The following is a 19558-nucleotide window of genomic DNA, read 5'->3' as shown; positions in this document are numbered from 1 at the left end:
TGTATATCAGAGAACTATCTGGATAAGTGTATGTGGGTATATTTCATATATATATTTCTACACACATACTCCATGCACGCGATGACCTCACGTTATAAAAGAAGTTCCAGGTAAAGTCAAATTTTCTACATTGAACCTGAACAACTATAGTTAAGGAGCTTTCCTTTTAAAATCCTATTGTGAGGGGCGCCTGGGTGGCTCAGTAGTTAAGCGTCTGCCTTTGGCTCAGGTCATTATCCAGGGTCCTGGGATCAAGCCCCACATTGGGCTTCCTGCTTGGTGGGAAGCCTGCTTCTCCCTCTCCCACTCCCCCTGCTTGTGTTTCCTCTCTCACTGTTTCTTTCTTTGTCAAATCAATAGATACAAATCTTAAAAACATTAATAAAAATACAAATCCTGTTCTGAATCCTTCCATAAGGCAAAGAATCACTTCTATTCTTATGTGAATCAGTGCTTTTATTCATCAGGTTTGCCAAAAGACAGGCACGATTCTATACCTGCAAACAGAAATCTAAAACATATCTGATACAAGTAGACTTTACAAAAGTTACCCCATTTGTTGTACGGAAAAATGTAGCCGTTCATCTTGTTAGAAATTTGGGTTTATTTTTGAAGTACTTACATTTAAAAAATTCATTTATAATGGATATGAACTCTTTTTGTGCTTAAAAAAAGAAAAGCAAAGATTTAGCTCGCCAGAAGCTAATTGCAGTTTAGAGAAAAAGCTTGTGCCTCCAACAGGAGGCCACTTTATAGCAAGCATGGAGCATGGCAGAGCAAGGTTTAGAGAAGCGGAGAGATATTAACACAGAGGCTTTGTTTACATACAGAAGACAGGGACGTCATGCCAGAGGAGCTGCTAAGATTGGTTAAAGAGCTCGGACTCTTCTTGTGCCTGCTGAACTGGTAACTGCTCTCTGAGGCTGTATCTGTTTCTCTGTCATCACTCTACAAAACATCATATAAGATACACAAAATTTAAATTCAGAATGAGCGAAGGTCAGCATCTCTCCTTGGAAAAACGCGATACCTTGGTATCCCAGAGATCTATGAACATTTCTGAAGCTCAAAGGACACTCGTGCTAATCACCAGGAAACGGGAGTCAGGATGAAGTGGGTGGTCTATTGTGGACCTCACCTAAGGAGGACAGCAGGGCTTTGCTACCCAAAGAACAAAGTGATTTGATTTTTTACCTCCAAGGTGGGCCCAGGACACTACAGAAGTCAGCACTGCTGCGAGCTTTCTTGTCACTCTCTTAATATTGTGCATTTCTGTTACGTGGAGAACTTTATTGATATATATGAGAAATTAACTTTACCCAGACAACAAACGGTCTAAGATTTACTGTCAAATATAAAATGTCATGCTTAATTCCTCTCATTATTAACACAGCCTTAACATCCCTAAAAATCAGATCCTTTACTGGAGACACTATTAAACTAGAAAAAATGAATGCCAGTGCGACCTATTTAAACTAAAAGTTATATACAAATTTTTAAATCACCTCTTATGTAATTCCATAGTGCTATTGTGTTTATATTTTTATTGCTATAGGGAAGTATATACTAAATTATATTTATTCAAGTATATTCGATTCTACCCACATTAGATTTTAATACATTTTTTGAAAAAAAAAAATAGTAACAAAGGTACTTAAATATGTCCCAGGAAATATTTACCTAGTTCAAAAAAAAAAGGGGAGCAATAATACATTTAATTATCTTTTAAATAATACAATTAATTATCTAAAGTTTACTAGATGGTAGCTTTAAAAATCTATGATTCAGAATGAGCTCCTTTGGGGGTTAGAGGGTTTTTGGAACAGTTCAGTGGAGTTAGAGAAATACCTTTATGGAGGAGTTAGTACATGCCAACATCTCCCAGGGCCATGCAATTATGTATCATAAAACAGATGCCAATTCTAATACAGATTAAGGAAGGAGTTAAAGAAAAATAAAATGTATCACTTATATGGATAAGAAACCCTCCCTCAAGGATTAAAAAAACCCACACCACCATGTGTCCGTTATCACCTTCTCTCCCCACATGCTGACAGCACATGCTGTTTCCCTCTATTTCAGTGTGTACTATGCTCTGCCTAGTGTCCCCACATGCTGACAGCACGTGCTGTTTCCCTCTATTTCAGCGTGTACTATGCTCTGCCTAGTGTATCAGGACACTAGTAAATTACTGAGGGATGGGATCCTGTCTTGTTGAACTGGAACGCCAATTTCTATGTAGCAGGAACTCAACGAACGTGACTGATGCTAAGCCTCGAAGAGAGAGTGGACGGAGGAGCAAGGCCTGGTTTCATGTCCATTTCCTTTAACATTCAGTCTGACCCATGTGCTTTGAAAGGTAAAATTCTACAGCTTCATTTGGCATCTCTGATACACAAACTCAATTTGGACTTTCTATTGTGTGGAGCTATGAGGGGGCACATTAAAACTGATGGAGGAGAAAAATGGAAGACCAGGAACTGGGGTCACTTGCCTCTTAAGTAATTACACACCTCGTTCATATGACCAACCAAGACCAAAGCCTATTTACAAAGGTGTGAAAGCAGGAACTCATTGAGGCTGCCTACTGTTGGCTTCCAGCTAATGATTTAGTTTCAAAGAATGAGTGATTCATTTCAAAGGAACTGTAACCTGGGCTGGTAAGCATATGGAAGGGTATGCATTTGCAGATATAGCTCCTCTAAGGCCCAAGGATAGACAGAGGGTTGCCCGGGAGGTTAGGGAGGTGGTACCTGATTTGTGTGCTGTCTAGAACTTTCTTCACCTTTCATCTACTAAGAGAATGTTTGAGGATAATGCTTTTTCCTTACCCTCAAAAATCAGACCCAAACTGCAAATAGTAAGGGCTAGGATTTACTGGTATTCATCATGTGTCAGGCACTCCACCTTATGTTTCCCCCACATTATCTTGCTGACTCCTCATAGCCTAATGAGACAGGACTAGGAAACCAGACTCAGGGACATTAAGGAACTCGCCTGGAGTCACACACACCAAATTAGTAGCGCAGCCAGCGCTAGGAATGTCTGACTCCAAGATCCTAACTACTCTGGCTAGAACATGGAATTAAAAAAAAAATTTTTTTTTGCTTTTTAAGTTTTTATTTAATTCTGATTAGTTAACATTCAGTGTTATATTAGTTTCAGGTGTTCAATATAGTGATTCAACAATTCCATACATCACCCGGGGCTCATCACAAGTGCACTCCTTCCCCATCCCTCCACCCACAACATGAAATCTTAATTAAGTCAAAGGACCTGAGTTAAAGTCCTAGATCTACTTCTTAGCAGCTGTTGGATTTGGGGGAAAGTGGTTTAACCTCTCTCAAGCACTTCCCACTTATAAAAAATGGAGAAAATTGTACCAACCACGTTTAGTTGGTGAGAGTTAGATGTCAGAACGAATATTAAGTGTCTGGTGTTTACAAAGTACTGAGTGAATAGCAAGATAATAATCCTGTTCTAGCCAAGACAGCAGGTATAATGGCTAACCATGATAATCAGATGCAGACTCCATCCTGGTTCGACCCCTTTCTAGCTGAGTGAGGTTACTCACCTCTCGCAGTGCCTCCTTATCTGTAATACCTGGTAACAATGATGGTGCCTACCTTCCAGGCATGTTGGACGATGAAATGAGATAATGTATTTCAACTGCCTACACCCAACCGATATCCTTAAAGTCTGTTGTGTCCTTGTCACTTTACTACTTTAACAAATGATTCCAAGCTATTCATGCTACCTAAATGAAGCTCTCACAGATCAGGTCTACTGGAAACTACAGAGTGGTTAGTTCACGCCAGCTTATTTCTGCCTGGATTTCTTATTTTGTACCCACTTTGAAACAAAAGTCACATTCCAAAAATCAATGCAACTTGACTTCACCACCAAAATGAGTTACTGTTTGAGTCAAATGAGATATGCCTTGCCTTGTTCCAGGATCAACAACACTGCCTCTATTGATAGGAAAGGCAGGGGTCAGTCCCACTGACCTCTTTGGTCTCTGCCACCGATGAATACAAACACACCAACCTTGGCATAGCAAATGCACCTATTTGGTTCAATTTTTCTGAAATTACAGAAGACAAACTTGCCTCATCTTGGAGAAATGCTGGAACAGACTTGCTCATCCTTTTGAGTTTGTCAGGGTGGGAAAATGGATTATCAGGTTGTGAAGGCACTGTGGAAACTAAACAGCAGCATTTCCATTCAAAATTATCCTCACATTATCAAACAAACATAAAGCATAAGTTGAAAACACTTTTCTTTCATCTATGAACGAGATATTTTTGCAAAAATGTTAAAGGTACAATAGTTCACATGCACAGGATAAGATAAGCAACATGCAGTTTTCATAAATTATACAGAGAACTGGCAAGGAGTTGAACCAATAGAAAATAACAATTAAAGACCATTAGTTTTCATTAATCTGGAGCTGGATTTGAATTATATTAAAACATACTGCCATTGTGAAAGGGCACTCACTTATTTCCCACACCAGAGATTGGAACCACAAGATGTGTGATTTATTGGTTCATCTCCTTGGGATGTATTTTTAAAACATGCCACAGGCTGGAAAACTATTTCATTGGACAGCAAGGATCTCCGGACACAACTCAATCATATCAGTGTCCTGGCTATTGAGTGTGGAAGGGAAGGCTTGTTTGTTCAGTGATTGTGGGAATTACTTCTCTGATAATGTTTCTTACTCAGAATTATGAAAGACTATGAGCTCAAACTATTTATCTTTTGAAAACAGATTATTTAGATACTTTTGTGATAGAAAGGTATCAGATACCTTATTTAGATACCTTTCGATACAGTAAGGATATGTGTGGAAGTCACAATGAGATGATGAATTCTATTCCTCATTTGCATAACTCTAGTTAGAAACCTATTTCCTTCTTTACCTAAAAATTGGTGTCTAAGCTTTTCTTATGGAGAATCAGAGCTTGCATAGTGAATGAGTTAGTATGTTTCAAGGCCCTTAGAACAGTGCCCAGCACAGAGCATGCTCTATATAATTATGTGCTAAAAATTAATATTATCTGATAATGTTTAAATTACCTTTTCGATGTGATACAAATATACTGTCTTGGTTTTTACCAGTGAAACAGACACCAGAAAAACAGATAAAAATAAAATTATATTTCTATATATAACTCGAGAGGCTCAAATTCAGCCCTAAGCATTAGCTAAATTCACCTTCAGTTAAAAGAAAATTAATGAAGGAAAACTGAAAATTGAACTATACATAATAAATATTTGTTTATTCACATAGTATTTCTCATCTAGCCTTTGGCTCTCAAATGTATCAAAATCCATTTACAGTGACTCACAAGATGATACCTGCTTTAATCACTACCCATTAAACAGTAATGTGTATGTGGGTATATTTGGGTGACTTGCACTGCAGGAGTATAAGGTTAGGTCCCATGAGTCCACAGTAGAGCCCAATGAGTATGCAAAAACTTTTTATCATAGTACTGCTGCCTATTATTTTCAAAATGTATATCTGCTACTCAAATGTAGCCAGTTTTACAAATATTAGGCTCTAGTAATTTATGTCTTGATCACGTATTTCAATTTTGTTTTGTGGTAAAAATACACTCTTCAGTAGAGGAAAGAAGTAATCTCAGCCCATCCATTAAGAGTCATCTTGGAAAATACCATAAAAAAGAGAGAAATTAATCCACCCAGAATTCAGCACATGATAGCGTATGTGGCCTGACCTAACTAAGCTCAGTCATGAGCAAAGACACAGATATATTGGCATATATGTCCATGTCCATGTATTGTTTTCACTCCTCGGGCTAAATGTTGAACAAAACCTAACAAGATAAAAACAAGATGACCAAAATTGAGTATCTGCCAGTTCAAAAGCAACTGGAGAAACCTCTGTACCCAACAGCCCCGAGGGACACAAGTCTTGGCTCCTCTGCAGCAGCTGGGCAGAGAACATGCAACAGGGGCCAAAATCTGGATTGTCTTTTTGCCTATGTACTTCTTCAGAACTGCCCAGGTCATGGGCCAAAGCTCAGCACCTTCACCTCTAGCAGGCAGACCTCATGAGCAAAGTTTCAGATTTCAGGCTAGATGTCACAGCCTTCTAGCAAAAGCACCTTGTTTCTCTATCAAATGGCTCCTTCATTTAGCTGCTCTTCTCATTAAGACGTATTAGCACATCCAGACTATTGGGCAACTATTAATATAAATCTCGTGCTCTCCTAAGGGCAGACCTGTGTATCATTATCTTCATACCTCCAGCGTCCAGCATTATGCAACTGGGCTGAAACTGGGAAGCTAAGAAGACACACACGCATATCTGCATGCTTTGCTGGGCCCCATAGACACCTTTTTTAATGTGCTATTTGTCCTGGAGACAGAAGTCAGCGTTAAGTACAGCAATCTTAAGATTGAACAGAAAAGAGTAAACGATCATTATCTTTGGCTGGTGGTGAGTATTAATTAGTGGATGGACATTAGCCACCACAAGTATATACTTATTTCTTAAGATTCAGATGTTCACTTGCTTTATAGATTGAATATAGACTGAATCCTGCTTTGAACCTCAGAGCTTAAACCCTGGACATGATACAATTTGCTTCCATAGGTATGGAAAGAGGCATACACAACCATAATGCACACTAACCGTAAAAGCACAATTCTTTCTTAGGTCCAAATACATTATAAATTGTTTCATGTCTACAGTCTTATGTAAAGGCCACAAGAAATCCAGTACTCGAGACCAGACTGCAACATAAAGCCAAGTGATAACAGAAGGTGCCAACTTCATTTTAGGAAGAGACTCAAAGGGCAGAGAGCCTTACAGAAGTATAATATTACCCAGCAATTACACATATATATTTATATATAGTACATATATATGTCTGCATAAAAAATTTTAAATATGTAACTCCCCCATAGCGAAACCACGGATTAATCTTTCAACACTGGCAGCAGGAAAATGTTTTTTCATAAAACCCTTGTCAGAATGAAATAGTTTTGTAAGCTGCAAGAGTTTTAGTACCAATAACAAATACTGCGTGATTAATAGTGTTAGTTATTTCAGTATATTTAACACCATGTAAAGTGACAACATTTAGTCATTTGTGAGAAAGATCCTGCTACTCACTTCCTGGTATGCACTCATTTGTGTCTGGTTCCTGATCTGCTTTTTGATCTACTCAGAAAAGCAACATAACAATAAATACCATTTTACAAGAAGGATTAAAGTGACATGAAAGTAAGGCTCACATGTCAGTTTCACAACAGAGACTGCACAATACATCTGACAGGTTTTTAGCTTGTTTTTATCTGTTCCCCAGAGTGACTCTTCATTACCTCCTTTAGGGGTCTTCTATTCAACTAAAAATCCAACATCCAGTATAGGAGATGTCTGGCATCTTTCTACTAAGTCACTGAGCCACACATAGCTTGGGGGATGGAAGGAGCACTGCATTAGGAGTAACAAAGCTACGCTTCTAGTTGCTACCACCCCCTCAAGCCCCTGCCCCCACTGACCAACTAGCTATAGGATCTTGGACAAGTCACCTCATTTCTCTGAGCTTTTCTTATCTGCAAATGAAAATCCCTACCCCACCTACTTCCACGAAGTTGTTGTAAGCATAAAATGGGAGAGACAAAACTATGACACAAAAGTAATCAATGACCTTTGAGGAGTTCTAATGCTACATTTTACGGGGGAAGCTTAGTTCATAGACATTTTTTATTATTATAGTAAAGGGAATTTAGAAAACACAATTCCAGTGTACAAATATAAATTACACATTTGCATAAATGCTCAACTATAAAAATCAGACTCATTTCCATCCCTTCCCCTACTATACCACTATTACCCTGTATATTTTATAAGTGAACCACGTAATACTCAATCCACTGACAAACTTCAAGATCTTCTAGGCTCCTTAATATTCAGAACCAGTTAATTTTACCTCAGTCTATATTTAGCTATTTAAATGAGCCAAGGCAGGATCCTGACTCTGGTTCTGGGACTCTTCCCTTTGAAGTTAAAGCTTTACCAGCTATGCCCAGAGAGCTCCAAATGCTGAGACCTGAGAAAAATACAGGAATAACTTAACCCAGAACCCACCCGATGCTTCCTGCCCTCACAAGGAGTTCTGCAAGTCAGAGTAGCAAAAATCAGCTCATACCCATAGAAATACAATTTCCTATTTATAGAAACCCTCGCTTCCCAAAGGTCTCTGATGCGATCCTTACAACAGTATCACCAGCAGAAGACTTGAGAATATAAAGAGTTAGTATTAAATGCATCGAGTCAGAACCATTTTATAATAACTTAGGCACCATTCATTACATAGTGGCAAATGACGTTCTTCTATTTATCCAACAGCTGCGTCCCAGTGACTGCCCAAACCGCCCCAGAACCTAATATACAGACAGACATGCAAATACATAAAGATATTTACCATCTTCAGCACTACGTACTAATTCTTCTGGCAGATTATCTACTTTTGCTTGATCTGTTCAGGAGAAATTAACAAATGGTTAACACGGCTGACCCTTGGCGAGAGAGAACAATGAGACTGTCCCCGGAAGCCCCCGGAGTTGGAAGCAATTAGTCAAGATGCAGTGAGGGGTGCAACCAAGATGTCTTCCCCAAAATACTTTCTCTTTAGATTAGCTACTTGAACCAGTGCCATAGCGGGAGCTCCCATTTCAGCCCCGATGCAGCTTACATCAGCACACTGCTGCACACGGACTCCCCAGGGTTAGAGGGTTAGCTAAGAGCAAGCAATCGGCCAGCAGCAGGAGAAAACACAGGGCGGCAACAGCCTCTCTATTCTTCTGGAAAGGGTAAGATGCTAGCCATGACTAACACCTTCTCAAACCCATGGTCATTAGCAAATATTTCTGTGCATACATCATCGTTTGTGTATGCCTCTGGGAGCCTTGCTTGGGAAGTCAACTGAAGAGATGTAACTGGGGACCAGCTGCTAAGTGGAATCTTGGCAGGCTAGTGTGAGAGTGGGTATCGGTATTTGGAAGGGAGTGTGCAGGAATACCCGTCAGCTGATGGTGATTTTTTTTTTTTTAACCCTGCACATTCCTGAGTATTTTAAAGCTGCACCGTGGAAATAGCCCCATGCTTCACAGGCAAGAGGTTTGCCAAACTGGACAGTTTTTGCTGATTTTTTGTTTTTTGCCCACCCCCCCTCAGGACCCATCTCCAACATCAGGAAGAACAATTAGGGCGGTCCAAAAAAGGGAAGGATTCGCTTTCTGTGGGAGCATTCAGGCGGATGTGGGGAGGTTGGCCACCTGTTGAGGAGGCTTTATAGAGAATTCCTGCATTGGGGGGGTGTTTAAAATGGATGACCTTCAAGGTCACTTCCAACCCTGAGATTCCAAGATCTCTGGTAGGGATAGAACTGCATTCCAAAATGGGAATATGGTCCTCAGAGCCCTGAAAATCTTTGATTTTTAGGAATTATTTAATAGAGTGGCTTTCCCCCCTTTCTTTTTAAATTCTGACTTTTTAGTTTCAAATGCAGATAGCTGAAGCATATTCTAAACATGACAATGTTCAACTTTCAAGCATATGAGTGTGGCAGTGATTAACTTTCATTCAGTAACTTTTCTCATGACCCTCTGCACTCCCAGGGGTGCCTCTTAGCTTAAAAACTATTAAGAGCAAACCCTCTAGAAGTCAGGACTTCTCAGTCAACTTGCAAGCCATACATATGTGTGTGTGTGTGTATAATGCTTTATATTAGTACTCAAGAAGTCCTTCACCAATTACAGCAGCAGCTGGGGGGTACAGTGCACCTAATGTGTTGCAGGCCAGGTAGTCTTAGGGCTTCTAGTTCCAATATCCAAAAGAAATGTGTGAAAAGAAGGGATAAAAGAAAAAAGACAGTCCTTGAAGCTAGGGACCGACTCATCTCCGTATCATGCAAAACTCATCAGACATCCAACACTGTCATATATAAGACGGTCACCTCATAAATGTTCTTGATAGCAGACTATTGATTGGAATTCACAGCTCTGCTGTGTGACACTAAACAAGGTACTTTACCTCTCTGAGCTTCATTTGCATCATCTGTAAAATGGGAATAACCATCATCTCTCGCAGGGTTCCATACGCCAGTTACATGATATAATGCATGTGAAATATTTAGGCACGTCTTGGCACACAGTGCTCAATAAAGGTTAGCTATTCTTACTAGAACCACCAGCTACCCCAGTCTTTTAAAACTCACTGGACCTGAAACGCTTGAGCTGGGGTTCTTCAATCCAAGGAAACCTAGTGTTCTAGTAACCAAACCTCAGGCACTATTTTGAAGGTTCTAGTCACTGTAGGATGAGCTTCTTCTGCTCATTCTGGAAAGGTTACGGTCATCTGTTAACCCCCGCCTCAGGGGCTTCAGTGCACGAAAGCATGCAGTGAGGCCACAGAAAAGCACATGAGCATTTTAAAGCTTAGACGGGGGGGTGGTGTGAACAATGGGGCAACCTTTATTCTCACTTGGTGAATCTGACGAAATGTCTTCTAGACTTTTGGAAGGCATTTTCCTAGCAGCACTCCTTTCCAAAGTTTTCAAGACAGGACTGGGTTCTTCTTCTGAACCTGTTACGAGACAAAATTGTTGAATACTGCACAATACAAAAAAGATCCAAAAAATCCTAACTCTTAATAACCAATGGACGTTGGTGTTGTAGGTGGAGAATCAGAAGCCTCTGTACTTTTATTTACTCTATGAAACACTTCTCAGGAAAAAAAAAATGCAAAATTTCTCCACTCTTTGCAGATCCTTTAAAAACCATTTTCCTAGTCAAGAAGTATTTGCAAGCATAAATCATAAAGGAACAAGATAACCACATGAATAGAAAAGTGATCTCTGAGCCATCTACACCTCTATTTTAGGCCCATGATTTGTTCTATGCCAGACTTTGAATCTTTCCACTTCACTTCTAGCTTTTGAAGACAACCACAAAGTGGTTTTAGGAGCATTAAAACAATTAGCTGAAAACCATAAAAGGCAGGATTCAGATGTTTAACATCTGTGTATAATCAGGTACACAGATGGGCGAATTCTCCAAATCAACGATTGCAGGCCCTTGGGGATTTATGAGCTAGTAAAATTTCCAACAAAATGTTGGGAAATGACACGAGGTAGTCAGCTTTTTATTTTGTTATATCATTTTAAAGTGTGTAGGGGGGTCCTATCATGTACTAATAACTACATTTTTTTTAAAAGGCATGTTAGAAAAAAAAAAAAAGGCATGTTAGGACCAAAGGAAAAAGGGGGGGGGGCATATCCTCAAAATAAGGACAGTCTTTTAAATTAAATATATCTAATGTTACAAAAAAATATCTCTAAATACCTTAACTTTTTCATTTTGACAGTTAAAACTCCATCATGGATTAGCTCTGGTCTGAATATGGTCATTCATCACTGTTACATTATTAGTGCCTAGAACAGTGGCTGGCAATAGGCACTTCAAAAATGTTTGCTAGGGGTGCCTGGCTGGCTCAGCTGATACAGCATGTGACTCTTGATCTCAGGGTCATGAGTTCAAGCCCCATGTTGGGCATGGAACCTACTATAAAAAAAAAAAAAAGAAGTTGCTAAATCAATGAATGATTCCATTAATGAGTCAATGAATTTGGGAACCACTTCTACACACAATACTTTCCTGAAATGCATCCCAGTTCTCCCCAATGTTAATAGGGATTCTAGAGCAAATGGATTCTAAGATGAATTGGATTTGGGATGCTCTGTGTTCCAATTTAAAGGTTTCTTACTATAGATCTTCTTGGAGACATTAATATGCTAATAATGTGCATAATTTCTCAGCACATTAAGTACCTGACCATGGAACATTTTTTTTTTAATTTTTAAGGAACATATTGAGGTATTGGTTGAGTAAGAGCTCAGCCCCAAGTGAAACATGTTAGGTTGCTGACCAAAATCGTGGTACCATTGTAAGCAAGTTCCTCTCTCCTCCAGTCCACCACCAGCCAATTGTTTAAAAATAAAAATTTAGGTTAGAGTATATAAAACTACAGTTGTACCATTTTGTACCTCTTATTGGCTTGTAACTTTTAAATATCTTCTCTGAGCTCTGATTGGGTGGTTATTTAATACTGATGATTTCATTTTTAGACAGGCTTTTTACTATTCAATCAGTTATGCTGATACCCTATAAACAAAGCTATATACATCAGGGGTAAGTCTCCAGAGTAAGTACAAATGTACAAGCTCTCCTATGGGTCAGTCTACCCTCCTCACTCACGGGGTGGTTTAGTGAAAGTCTACTTCAGCAAGTTGAACATGGTCATGTATACTCCTGTTTCAGAGACTGATATTCCACTTTTCCTCTTCTTACCAGCAACCTTTGTAACAGGGGCTTCAATCGATTAATCAGGATTAAAGTTGGATCCTTTGGTTCGTTTTCAAGAAGAGACCCTATAGTTACTTGCAAAGGAAACCAAACCTCCCGAGTCATCCACTCAGGAAAGCTTATTCATTCTCCTCAATACTGAGGGGTGCTAGAAAATGACAAATTTTCTAAACTGCTAGGAGGATGACCGATACCAGCTGTTTTGCAACTGTGGTTAAAATGTCCCAGCCAGAAGGCATCTATTATCATTCATCCCTATAATCGGGTAGTTGTGCATTCCTATTTGCTTCTGGGTTTCCCTGCTAAAATGCCCATGTTGATCACCCTAGCAAACTGAGACAAGGCCTGTAGCTCCCAGCCTGGCTGAAACCAATACCCCGAAGCCCACTTAGATGGATGTGGTAATCGAGTAAATTCTTCATTCACCTAGCCAAGGCTGGAGCCAAAGAAATGCAGCCAGCCAGGCGATGCCCTCAGGTGGTATCAGATGAAGTCATCTGACCAAAGTCATACTCTAGAGAAGATTCTGCAGAAGATTCTGCAGATTTCTGCAGATAACTGAAAACAAGAGGAAAAGGGTGGCAACAAAACACCACAGCACAAGTTTTCTGAGGAAAGAAGGTTCCAGTCTTGCCCTCTATTTCTGGAATTTAGCCACTACTGTGGTAAAATATTCATCCTAAAAGGGAAATTTGTGTCCATTTGTGTGTGGCACTTTCTTGCCACAAATCTTACTAGAGACTTCTGTGTGGATTGTCAATTAAGAAAAAAATTATTTCCAGGATAAATTATTTCTAGGAGAAAAACTGGCTTGAACATTTCAGAAGTGCTTTCTAAACCCAAAATTAAAAAAAAAAAAAAAACTCTTAAAACCTAACAATTCTGTTACTGAGAATAAAGTCAGATTCTGAAACACTCCCTCATGGGTAAAACTTCTCTATGTAATGCATTGACTAAAGAATATAAAAGGAAATGTAGCTTTTTATTAAGAAAGGCTAGGAAGACCTAAAATGATAAGAATTTACCACTATTTCCGTGTGTCAGTTTTTAAAACCGTATCATCTTTTACATCAGCATTCCCTAAATCATTTCATTAAACCAATGAGTTAAAAAATTCAGAATGCTCATGGAGGTTTTTCTCCAGCTGTCTGCATTGGAGCTCAAGTCTCCACCTGAAAAATCAGAGTCAGAGAAACCTCCTTTTTCTTCTTCTTTCTCTATTCTCTTACATGGCGATGCCAGAATCAATTCGACATTACTTGTTTCTGGAGGGTTTTCTCTGTTTGTCAGGAGAGGAATGGGTTGCCTACGTCTGGATACACTAATTGCTTTAGGAGCCTCTTCCAAGCCAGCCTCCTGAGAAGACTTTTCTCGAACCCCTGTAACCTCACTTTCACTCTCCCTGTCCTCTGCGGGGTTTATAGTTTTAGTGATCCCTATTTTACATTCCACACAGAACTGCCGGGTTCCAGGGATCTCAACCCAACTTTCAGAACCACAAAGATCTACTGATAAATCAGACACACCTTTGTTACCTCCCAGCACTTCATCACACTGGTTGACTTGTGATTGGAAAACATTACTTTTAAACTTCATTTCAGAGGTCTCTGAGGCTGTCCAGTCAAGATGGGTTACTGTCCTCAAGAAACTGGCCTGCTCTGACTGGGAAGCCTCCTTCTCAGGAGTTTCTTCCTTCACTGACACCTGGAGCTGGTAAGGAGGAGCTTCAGTTGTTTCTCTAAAAAGTTTCTCAAAACCAATTTCAAAAGCACTCTCCATTCTTGATGGAACCTCAGAGTTTTTTACTGTTTTTCTGATTTCCTCAGGATGGAATTCGGAAGCAGCTTGCCTGGACACCTCAGTCCTACCTGTTAACTTTGATGGAGAAAGAGTCCCTGGGTCACTTTCGTATTTTGAGGAGGGGGTTTCAGCTGCTTCCTTCAGTAGTTTTTCTAAGCCAGCACTGAATTCTAGGAACTCTGATTTAGGCTGAATAACTGTTTCCCTCACAATTTCTGCCACTTCCTGAGGTAACTCTTTGCCGCACTGAGTAACAGGGGAATTACATGAGCGACGGGTTTGCTCCAGTGGAGGCACTCGGGCAGCTAAATAAGATCCAGCATTCTGAGTTTTATCAGGGACTACATTGAAGGAACAAAAATCATCTCTGTCTGGAACTGTAACGTCCATTGTAGCCCCTGGTGTAGAATTTGGGGGGCTACCTGCTGCCTGGACTCCTTCAGGAAATTCTGCTTTTACTTCCCCAGGCACTACTTCCCTCCCCACTGGATAGCAAGCTTCTCTCAGCAGCTTTTGTAATACAGCGTTTATATCACTCAAGGCAGGTTTAGGTGGAAGAATGACTTTTTCTACAGTCTCTGAAATTTCCCTTCGTGAAGGTAATGCCTCATCCTGGGGAGCAAGATGAGCATCCCTGAAAGAAGGCCTCTCTTGGGGAGAGTTGGCCACATTCCCAAAAGAATCTTTTCTGTAAAGATGGGAAGGTGGACCCAATGGGTGAGAACCTTCCGCAGCTACCTGACACCCATCCTCCGTTCTTGGCTGGCATTCGCCACTTCCAGATTTCTGGGAGAGAGCTGTATTTAGCAAAGTTTCACTTCCCTTTGGAAAAGGAGCTATTAGCTCTTTCTGATAGGCTGATGTGCTGTGACTCCATTCTGTCCCTTCTATCCCTTTTTCATAAACTCTACCCTCTTCAGGTTCAGAGTTGATCCTAGTGGTAACAGGTTCCAACACACTTGGCAAGGCACAGGGTGAAGTTCCAGTAGCTTCCTTTAGGAGTTTGTCTAGACTAGCAGTCAAAGTGTTCAGCTTAACCTTTGGAGGAGCTACTGTTTTGTCTACATGCTCATAAATGCTCTCCTTATGTCCTTTGTCTTCTCTCTCAGTCTCAGCAAAATCTGTAACTTGAGGCCATGTTTTATTTCCGGAAATATCTGGTTCAGACTTTTGTTTTCCATGAACTTTTCCACCCGAAGGATGCATGGCTAGTGATGAAGCTTCTGAAAGTAGCTTCTGTAAGCTGTCATTAAAAGTGTCTTTGTAGTCTTTAGACAAAGCACTTGTTTTAACTATGGATTCTTGAACCTCTTGGTCTGAGTAATCCTTTTCTTCCTTGAACACTGGTGTAACAAACCATTTAATATTCTTTCCCACATTTTCCTTTGATGACTCGTTTCCTGGCAAATGATGAGTAGACTTTCTGGATGGTCCCAATGGAAATGTGGTTTCATCTGGTAACACCTGGAGTGTATGCTTTGAATTTAATTTCTCTATTTCCTCTCTTGCCAGAATTTTTTTTTTACCTGGAAGCATCCCTATTTCATGGATATTCTTTCCTGATGATTTGATGTCACTGAATTGTTTGTGTTTCTGGTTATAAAAAGGCTCCACATATTTTTGGCTTACTGTGTTAGTATTCTTCCCAACATTTTCTTGACTGTTTGGATTGGCTCCTAAGTCCCAAAACCTTCTCAAATTCTCAAATTGAGAGTGATTATAGACCTGTTCTGTATTGGGTTCATCCATTCTCTCTTTTAGGGACATAACTTTAAAGTTGGGATTTGGTTCACTGATTAGAAGTTTGTCTTTCTCCAAAGGCGAGTGCACTGCACTCCCAATATTCAAAGAATGTTGCCAAGCCGGTAAAGTACTGTCCCTTTCATAATGGCAATTCTCTGCCACTGGTGATCTTTTTATGTGCTCATTTATCTTATTCTGAAATGGAGACACTTCACCTGATTGGTCAACAGAAGGATAGTTTTTGGATGGACCTGAGATCTGGGGTCTGGTTTCTTCAGGTTTATTTGAGGAATAAAAACTGGAGAGATGGGCTGTGTGTCCATTCTCCTCTAGGACCACTTGTCTGCTAGTGGCTTGATTATATTCATTCTGGCCTGTAGATAAACTGTCCACGGACTTCACAGGCTGATATTTTTTAGCGGGAGGTTTCCCTTGACAGCATGACAATGTGGGTTCTTTATGAGCTAACTTAGCAGCAGCTTTCTCGCCTTCCCAGAAAGATATTCTTTCACTTACTCTTTTGTATTTTTCTCTTTGCACTTGGTTCTTGGGAACCTCAGCAGTTTCTTGTAACTGGACCTCAGGCTTCTTCCAAGATTTGTTTTTGGTAACCCCATGTAGTGACTCAATATTCTCTGTCTCTAAAGGAGTTTTCAGGATGCATGAATCTCCTCCTTTGCTCTCTCGCTCTGCCTTCATGTTCTCTTTCAAACTTGGTTCTTTGACAGGTGTTGAAGAGTCAAAATTCACTTCTGAGTTTCTTCTGTTTTTTTCATAAACATGAAGCTTAGGCTCTTCTTCACTTAAGCTGCCAACATTCTTAATGTTGCATGGAACCTGGTCTTCTCTCTCAGGTCCTTTGAGAGCACTGTAGGGATAGTTACTGTTTGGGGAAAGTGCCCAGTTTCCTTCTCCTCTGTTTTTTGAACCATGGCTAGAATCCATAGTTTTATTCCCTTGATGTGGGCCATAGATTTCACATGGTTGCAATATGCCTGGATCTTCCTTGCCTTGTTGGGACAAAATAATGGATTTGGGATTGATAGTCACATTATTATTTTGGCAAGTTCTAGAAGGCAATGTATTTCCCTTTCCCTGGAATGGTGAATCAGATTCCATAGACATCAGTTTAACTTTGGTGGGTAATAGAGCCTTCGAGCCATTTTCTTTTAGAATGGTGTCATCTCTCACCAAGGCAGTAGCAATTGGTGATTCTGAGTCTGTCTCTTCCTTCAGCTCTATTCTTTGGGGATGTTGGAGAGGTGACTTATTGTCTTCTGAATGAGAACTTCGATTAAACCAGTCTAGAACTTTAGATATGGAATCATCAGTTGTCTTCCTTATCTCAGTGGCAAATGGACCAGAGTGGGAGGACGTCCTAGCTTTTAGGGCCTTGAGAAGAAGGGGCTTACCTTGCTGACGGTCTCTAGAGCTGTGATCTGGCACCTGAAATGGCTCAGGCTCAACACAAGACAGTCCGTCTGCAACACAGAAATGCTTTTCTAAATAAGGAAAGAGAATGCTCAAGAAATTATTATTCAGGGGCACCTGAGTGGCTCAGCCATTAAGCCTCTGCCTTGGGCTCCGGTCATGGGATAGAGCCCCCGCTGAGCAAGAAGCCTACTTCTCCCTCTCCCACTCCCCTTGCTTGTGTTCCCTCTCTTGCTGTTTGTCAAATAAATAAAGAAAAATTTTTAAAAAAGAATTATTATTAATCACTCACATTATCTTTTAAATAGGCACTTTGTATTTATACTTTCCATACCATTAACTGTTTCTATCAGCATTTTTCAGCATTTTTCATAATATAAACCATCCTAATTAAGATATGCTACTAGAGTTGCTCTGACAGTAAAGGCAGGTAAATGTAGACTTCTGAGGTATGGGGTATGGACCTAACTGAGAAATTCTTCTGAAGTCTCTGATTTATTCTGAAAATTCATATGGGGGCACCTGGCTGGCTTGGTCAGTAGAACATGCAACATTTGATCTCAGGATCAAGAGTTCAAGCCCCACATGGGGTGTAGAGCTTACTTTAAAAAAAATTCATGCAGATTTTGTATTCTGATCCATGTTGCATTTTTTAAAAAGATTTTATTTATTTGAGAGAGAAAGCACACATGGGTGCGCAATAATGGGAGGAGGGGCAGAAGGAAAGAGAGAGACTCTCTGCTGAGCATGGAGCCTAACGTGGGACTGGATCTCATGAGCCTGAGATCATGACCTCAGCAGAAACCAAGAGTTGGATGCTTAACCAACTGAGCCATCCAGGCGCCTGTGATCCATGTTACATTTTAAGTATTACTTTCCTTCTACTCTCAAATCTATGCATAGAACTTTACAGTGTAGGAAGATACACCATGTTGATTTTATGACTCCACCCACCCACTGGCATACTAATAAACACTAGACGGGCTTATACCAAGTTTGAGGAACACAGCCCAAGGAGAATTTCAGGAGCAGGGAAAACAACCTTCTGGAGTTCCCTCTGGAACATTAGAATGGTACAATGAGGGTATTTGTATTTCTGGGCCTTCCTCTTAATAGATTAATCCAGAATCTCTGAAGATGGGTCCAGGAATCTTTACTAACAACTATCTCAGTGATTGTTCTGGAGTTTGAGGACCATGATCTCAAGGGGCTCCTCTGTTATTCCCCATTTCTCCTCTACAGTCTGTGAGTTTCAAAGTAGTTTCTGTGAGTCAAATAAACTAAACAAAACTGATGCATTATGTGATCACCCATTCCCTGATGTTGGCTGACCAATGGCTAAGAAGCTAAACAAGATTATTTAAGCTCTAAGCTATCAAGAAAGCAGAGAATCTGGGGCACCTAGGTGGCTCAGTGGGTTAAGCCTCTGCCTTTGGCTCAGGTCATGATCTCGGGGTCCTGGGATCCAGCCCCACATTGGGCTCTTTGCTCAACAGGGAGCCTGCTTCCCCCGCCCCTCTCTCTGCCTGCCTCTCTGCCTACTTGTGATCTGTCTGTCAAATAAATAAATAAAATATTTTTAAGAAATCATTTAAAAAAATAAAAAAGAAAGCAAAGAATCCTTTCTGAGCCTTAATCAAAGGGCACATGGGAGACTTAGATAAGGGAGTTCAGGCACCTGTCTCTTAAGTTAACACCAGGTGTTTCTGCATTCCTCCTTCCTTACAGATGCTAAGCTGTACAATGCATGTTCCTGAAAATTATGTCAGCTGAATTTTTAGGAAGTCAGCTATATTTCAATGCACTAGAGGACAATTCAGTTAATAAAATTCTATCTTTAATTTTAATCATCAACTCTGGCTAAGTGTGAAAAAAACAAAGGGTTATACAGTAATGGGCACGTGATAGATCTTGATTCGCTTAACTACACATTTTACTATTGAATATATGTCAATAACTGTGAAGTTCTTTTGAGAAATCTTGAAGAAGTCTATGTTCATTTGTTTAACAGAAGACAATGATGAAAAAATGATTATAATATACTACTAGTAAAAAAAAACTTCTGGCAGTATAAACATAATTTAAGATTATATTCATGCTTGAAAATTATTGAAAGGCTCTACAACTAAATGTTATCAATACTGTAGTTAGTGCTACATGATGACATCACAGATGGAAT

The 19558-nt window shown here is 40.0% G+C and overlaps 1 protein-coding gene across 24 annotated transcripts in view; it reads right to left on the bottom strand.

Moving 5' to 3' along the window:
• Positions 1-19558, bottom strand: part of SYTL2 (synaptotagmin like 2) — a 66707-nt gene that overhangs the window by 13267 nt on the left and 33882 nt on the right. For 2 of the 24 annotated variants that reach the window (XM_032852902.1, XM_032852907.1), the window contains exons 7-12: positions 17361-17429; positions 10514-10627; positions 8466-8519; positions 7151-7198; positions 4110-4204; positions 829-948 (exon numbers count right to left, since the gene is read on the bottom strand). In XM_032852902.1, the coding sequence (XP_032708793.1) occupies positions 829-948; positions 4110-4204; positions 7151-7198; positions 8466-8519; positions 10514-10627; positions 17361-17429 (500 nt within the window). The other 22 variants (XM_032852904.1, XM_032852908.1, XM_032852893.1 and 19 more) reach the window with 21 other exon arrangements.

This window comes from Lontra canadensis, unplaced genomic scaffold (assembly GCF_010015895.1).
Source record: "Lontra canadensis isolate GAN:19392208 unplaced genomic scaffold, GSC_riverotter_1.0 scaffold7, whole genome shotgun sequence".
Classification (NCBI taxonomy): Eukaryota; Metazoa; Chordata; class Mammalia; order Carnivora; family Mustelidae; genus Lontra; species Lontra canadensis.
This window is presented reverse-complemented; position numbering and strand designations above follow the sequence as displayed.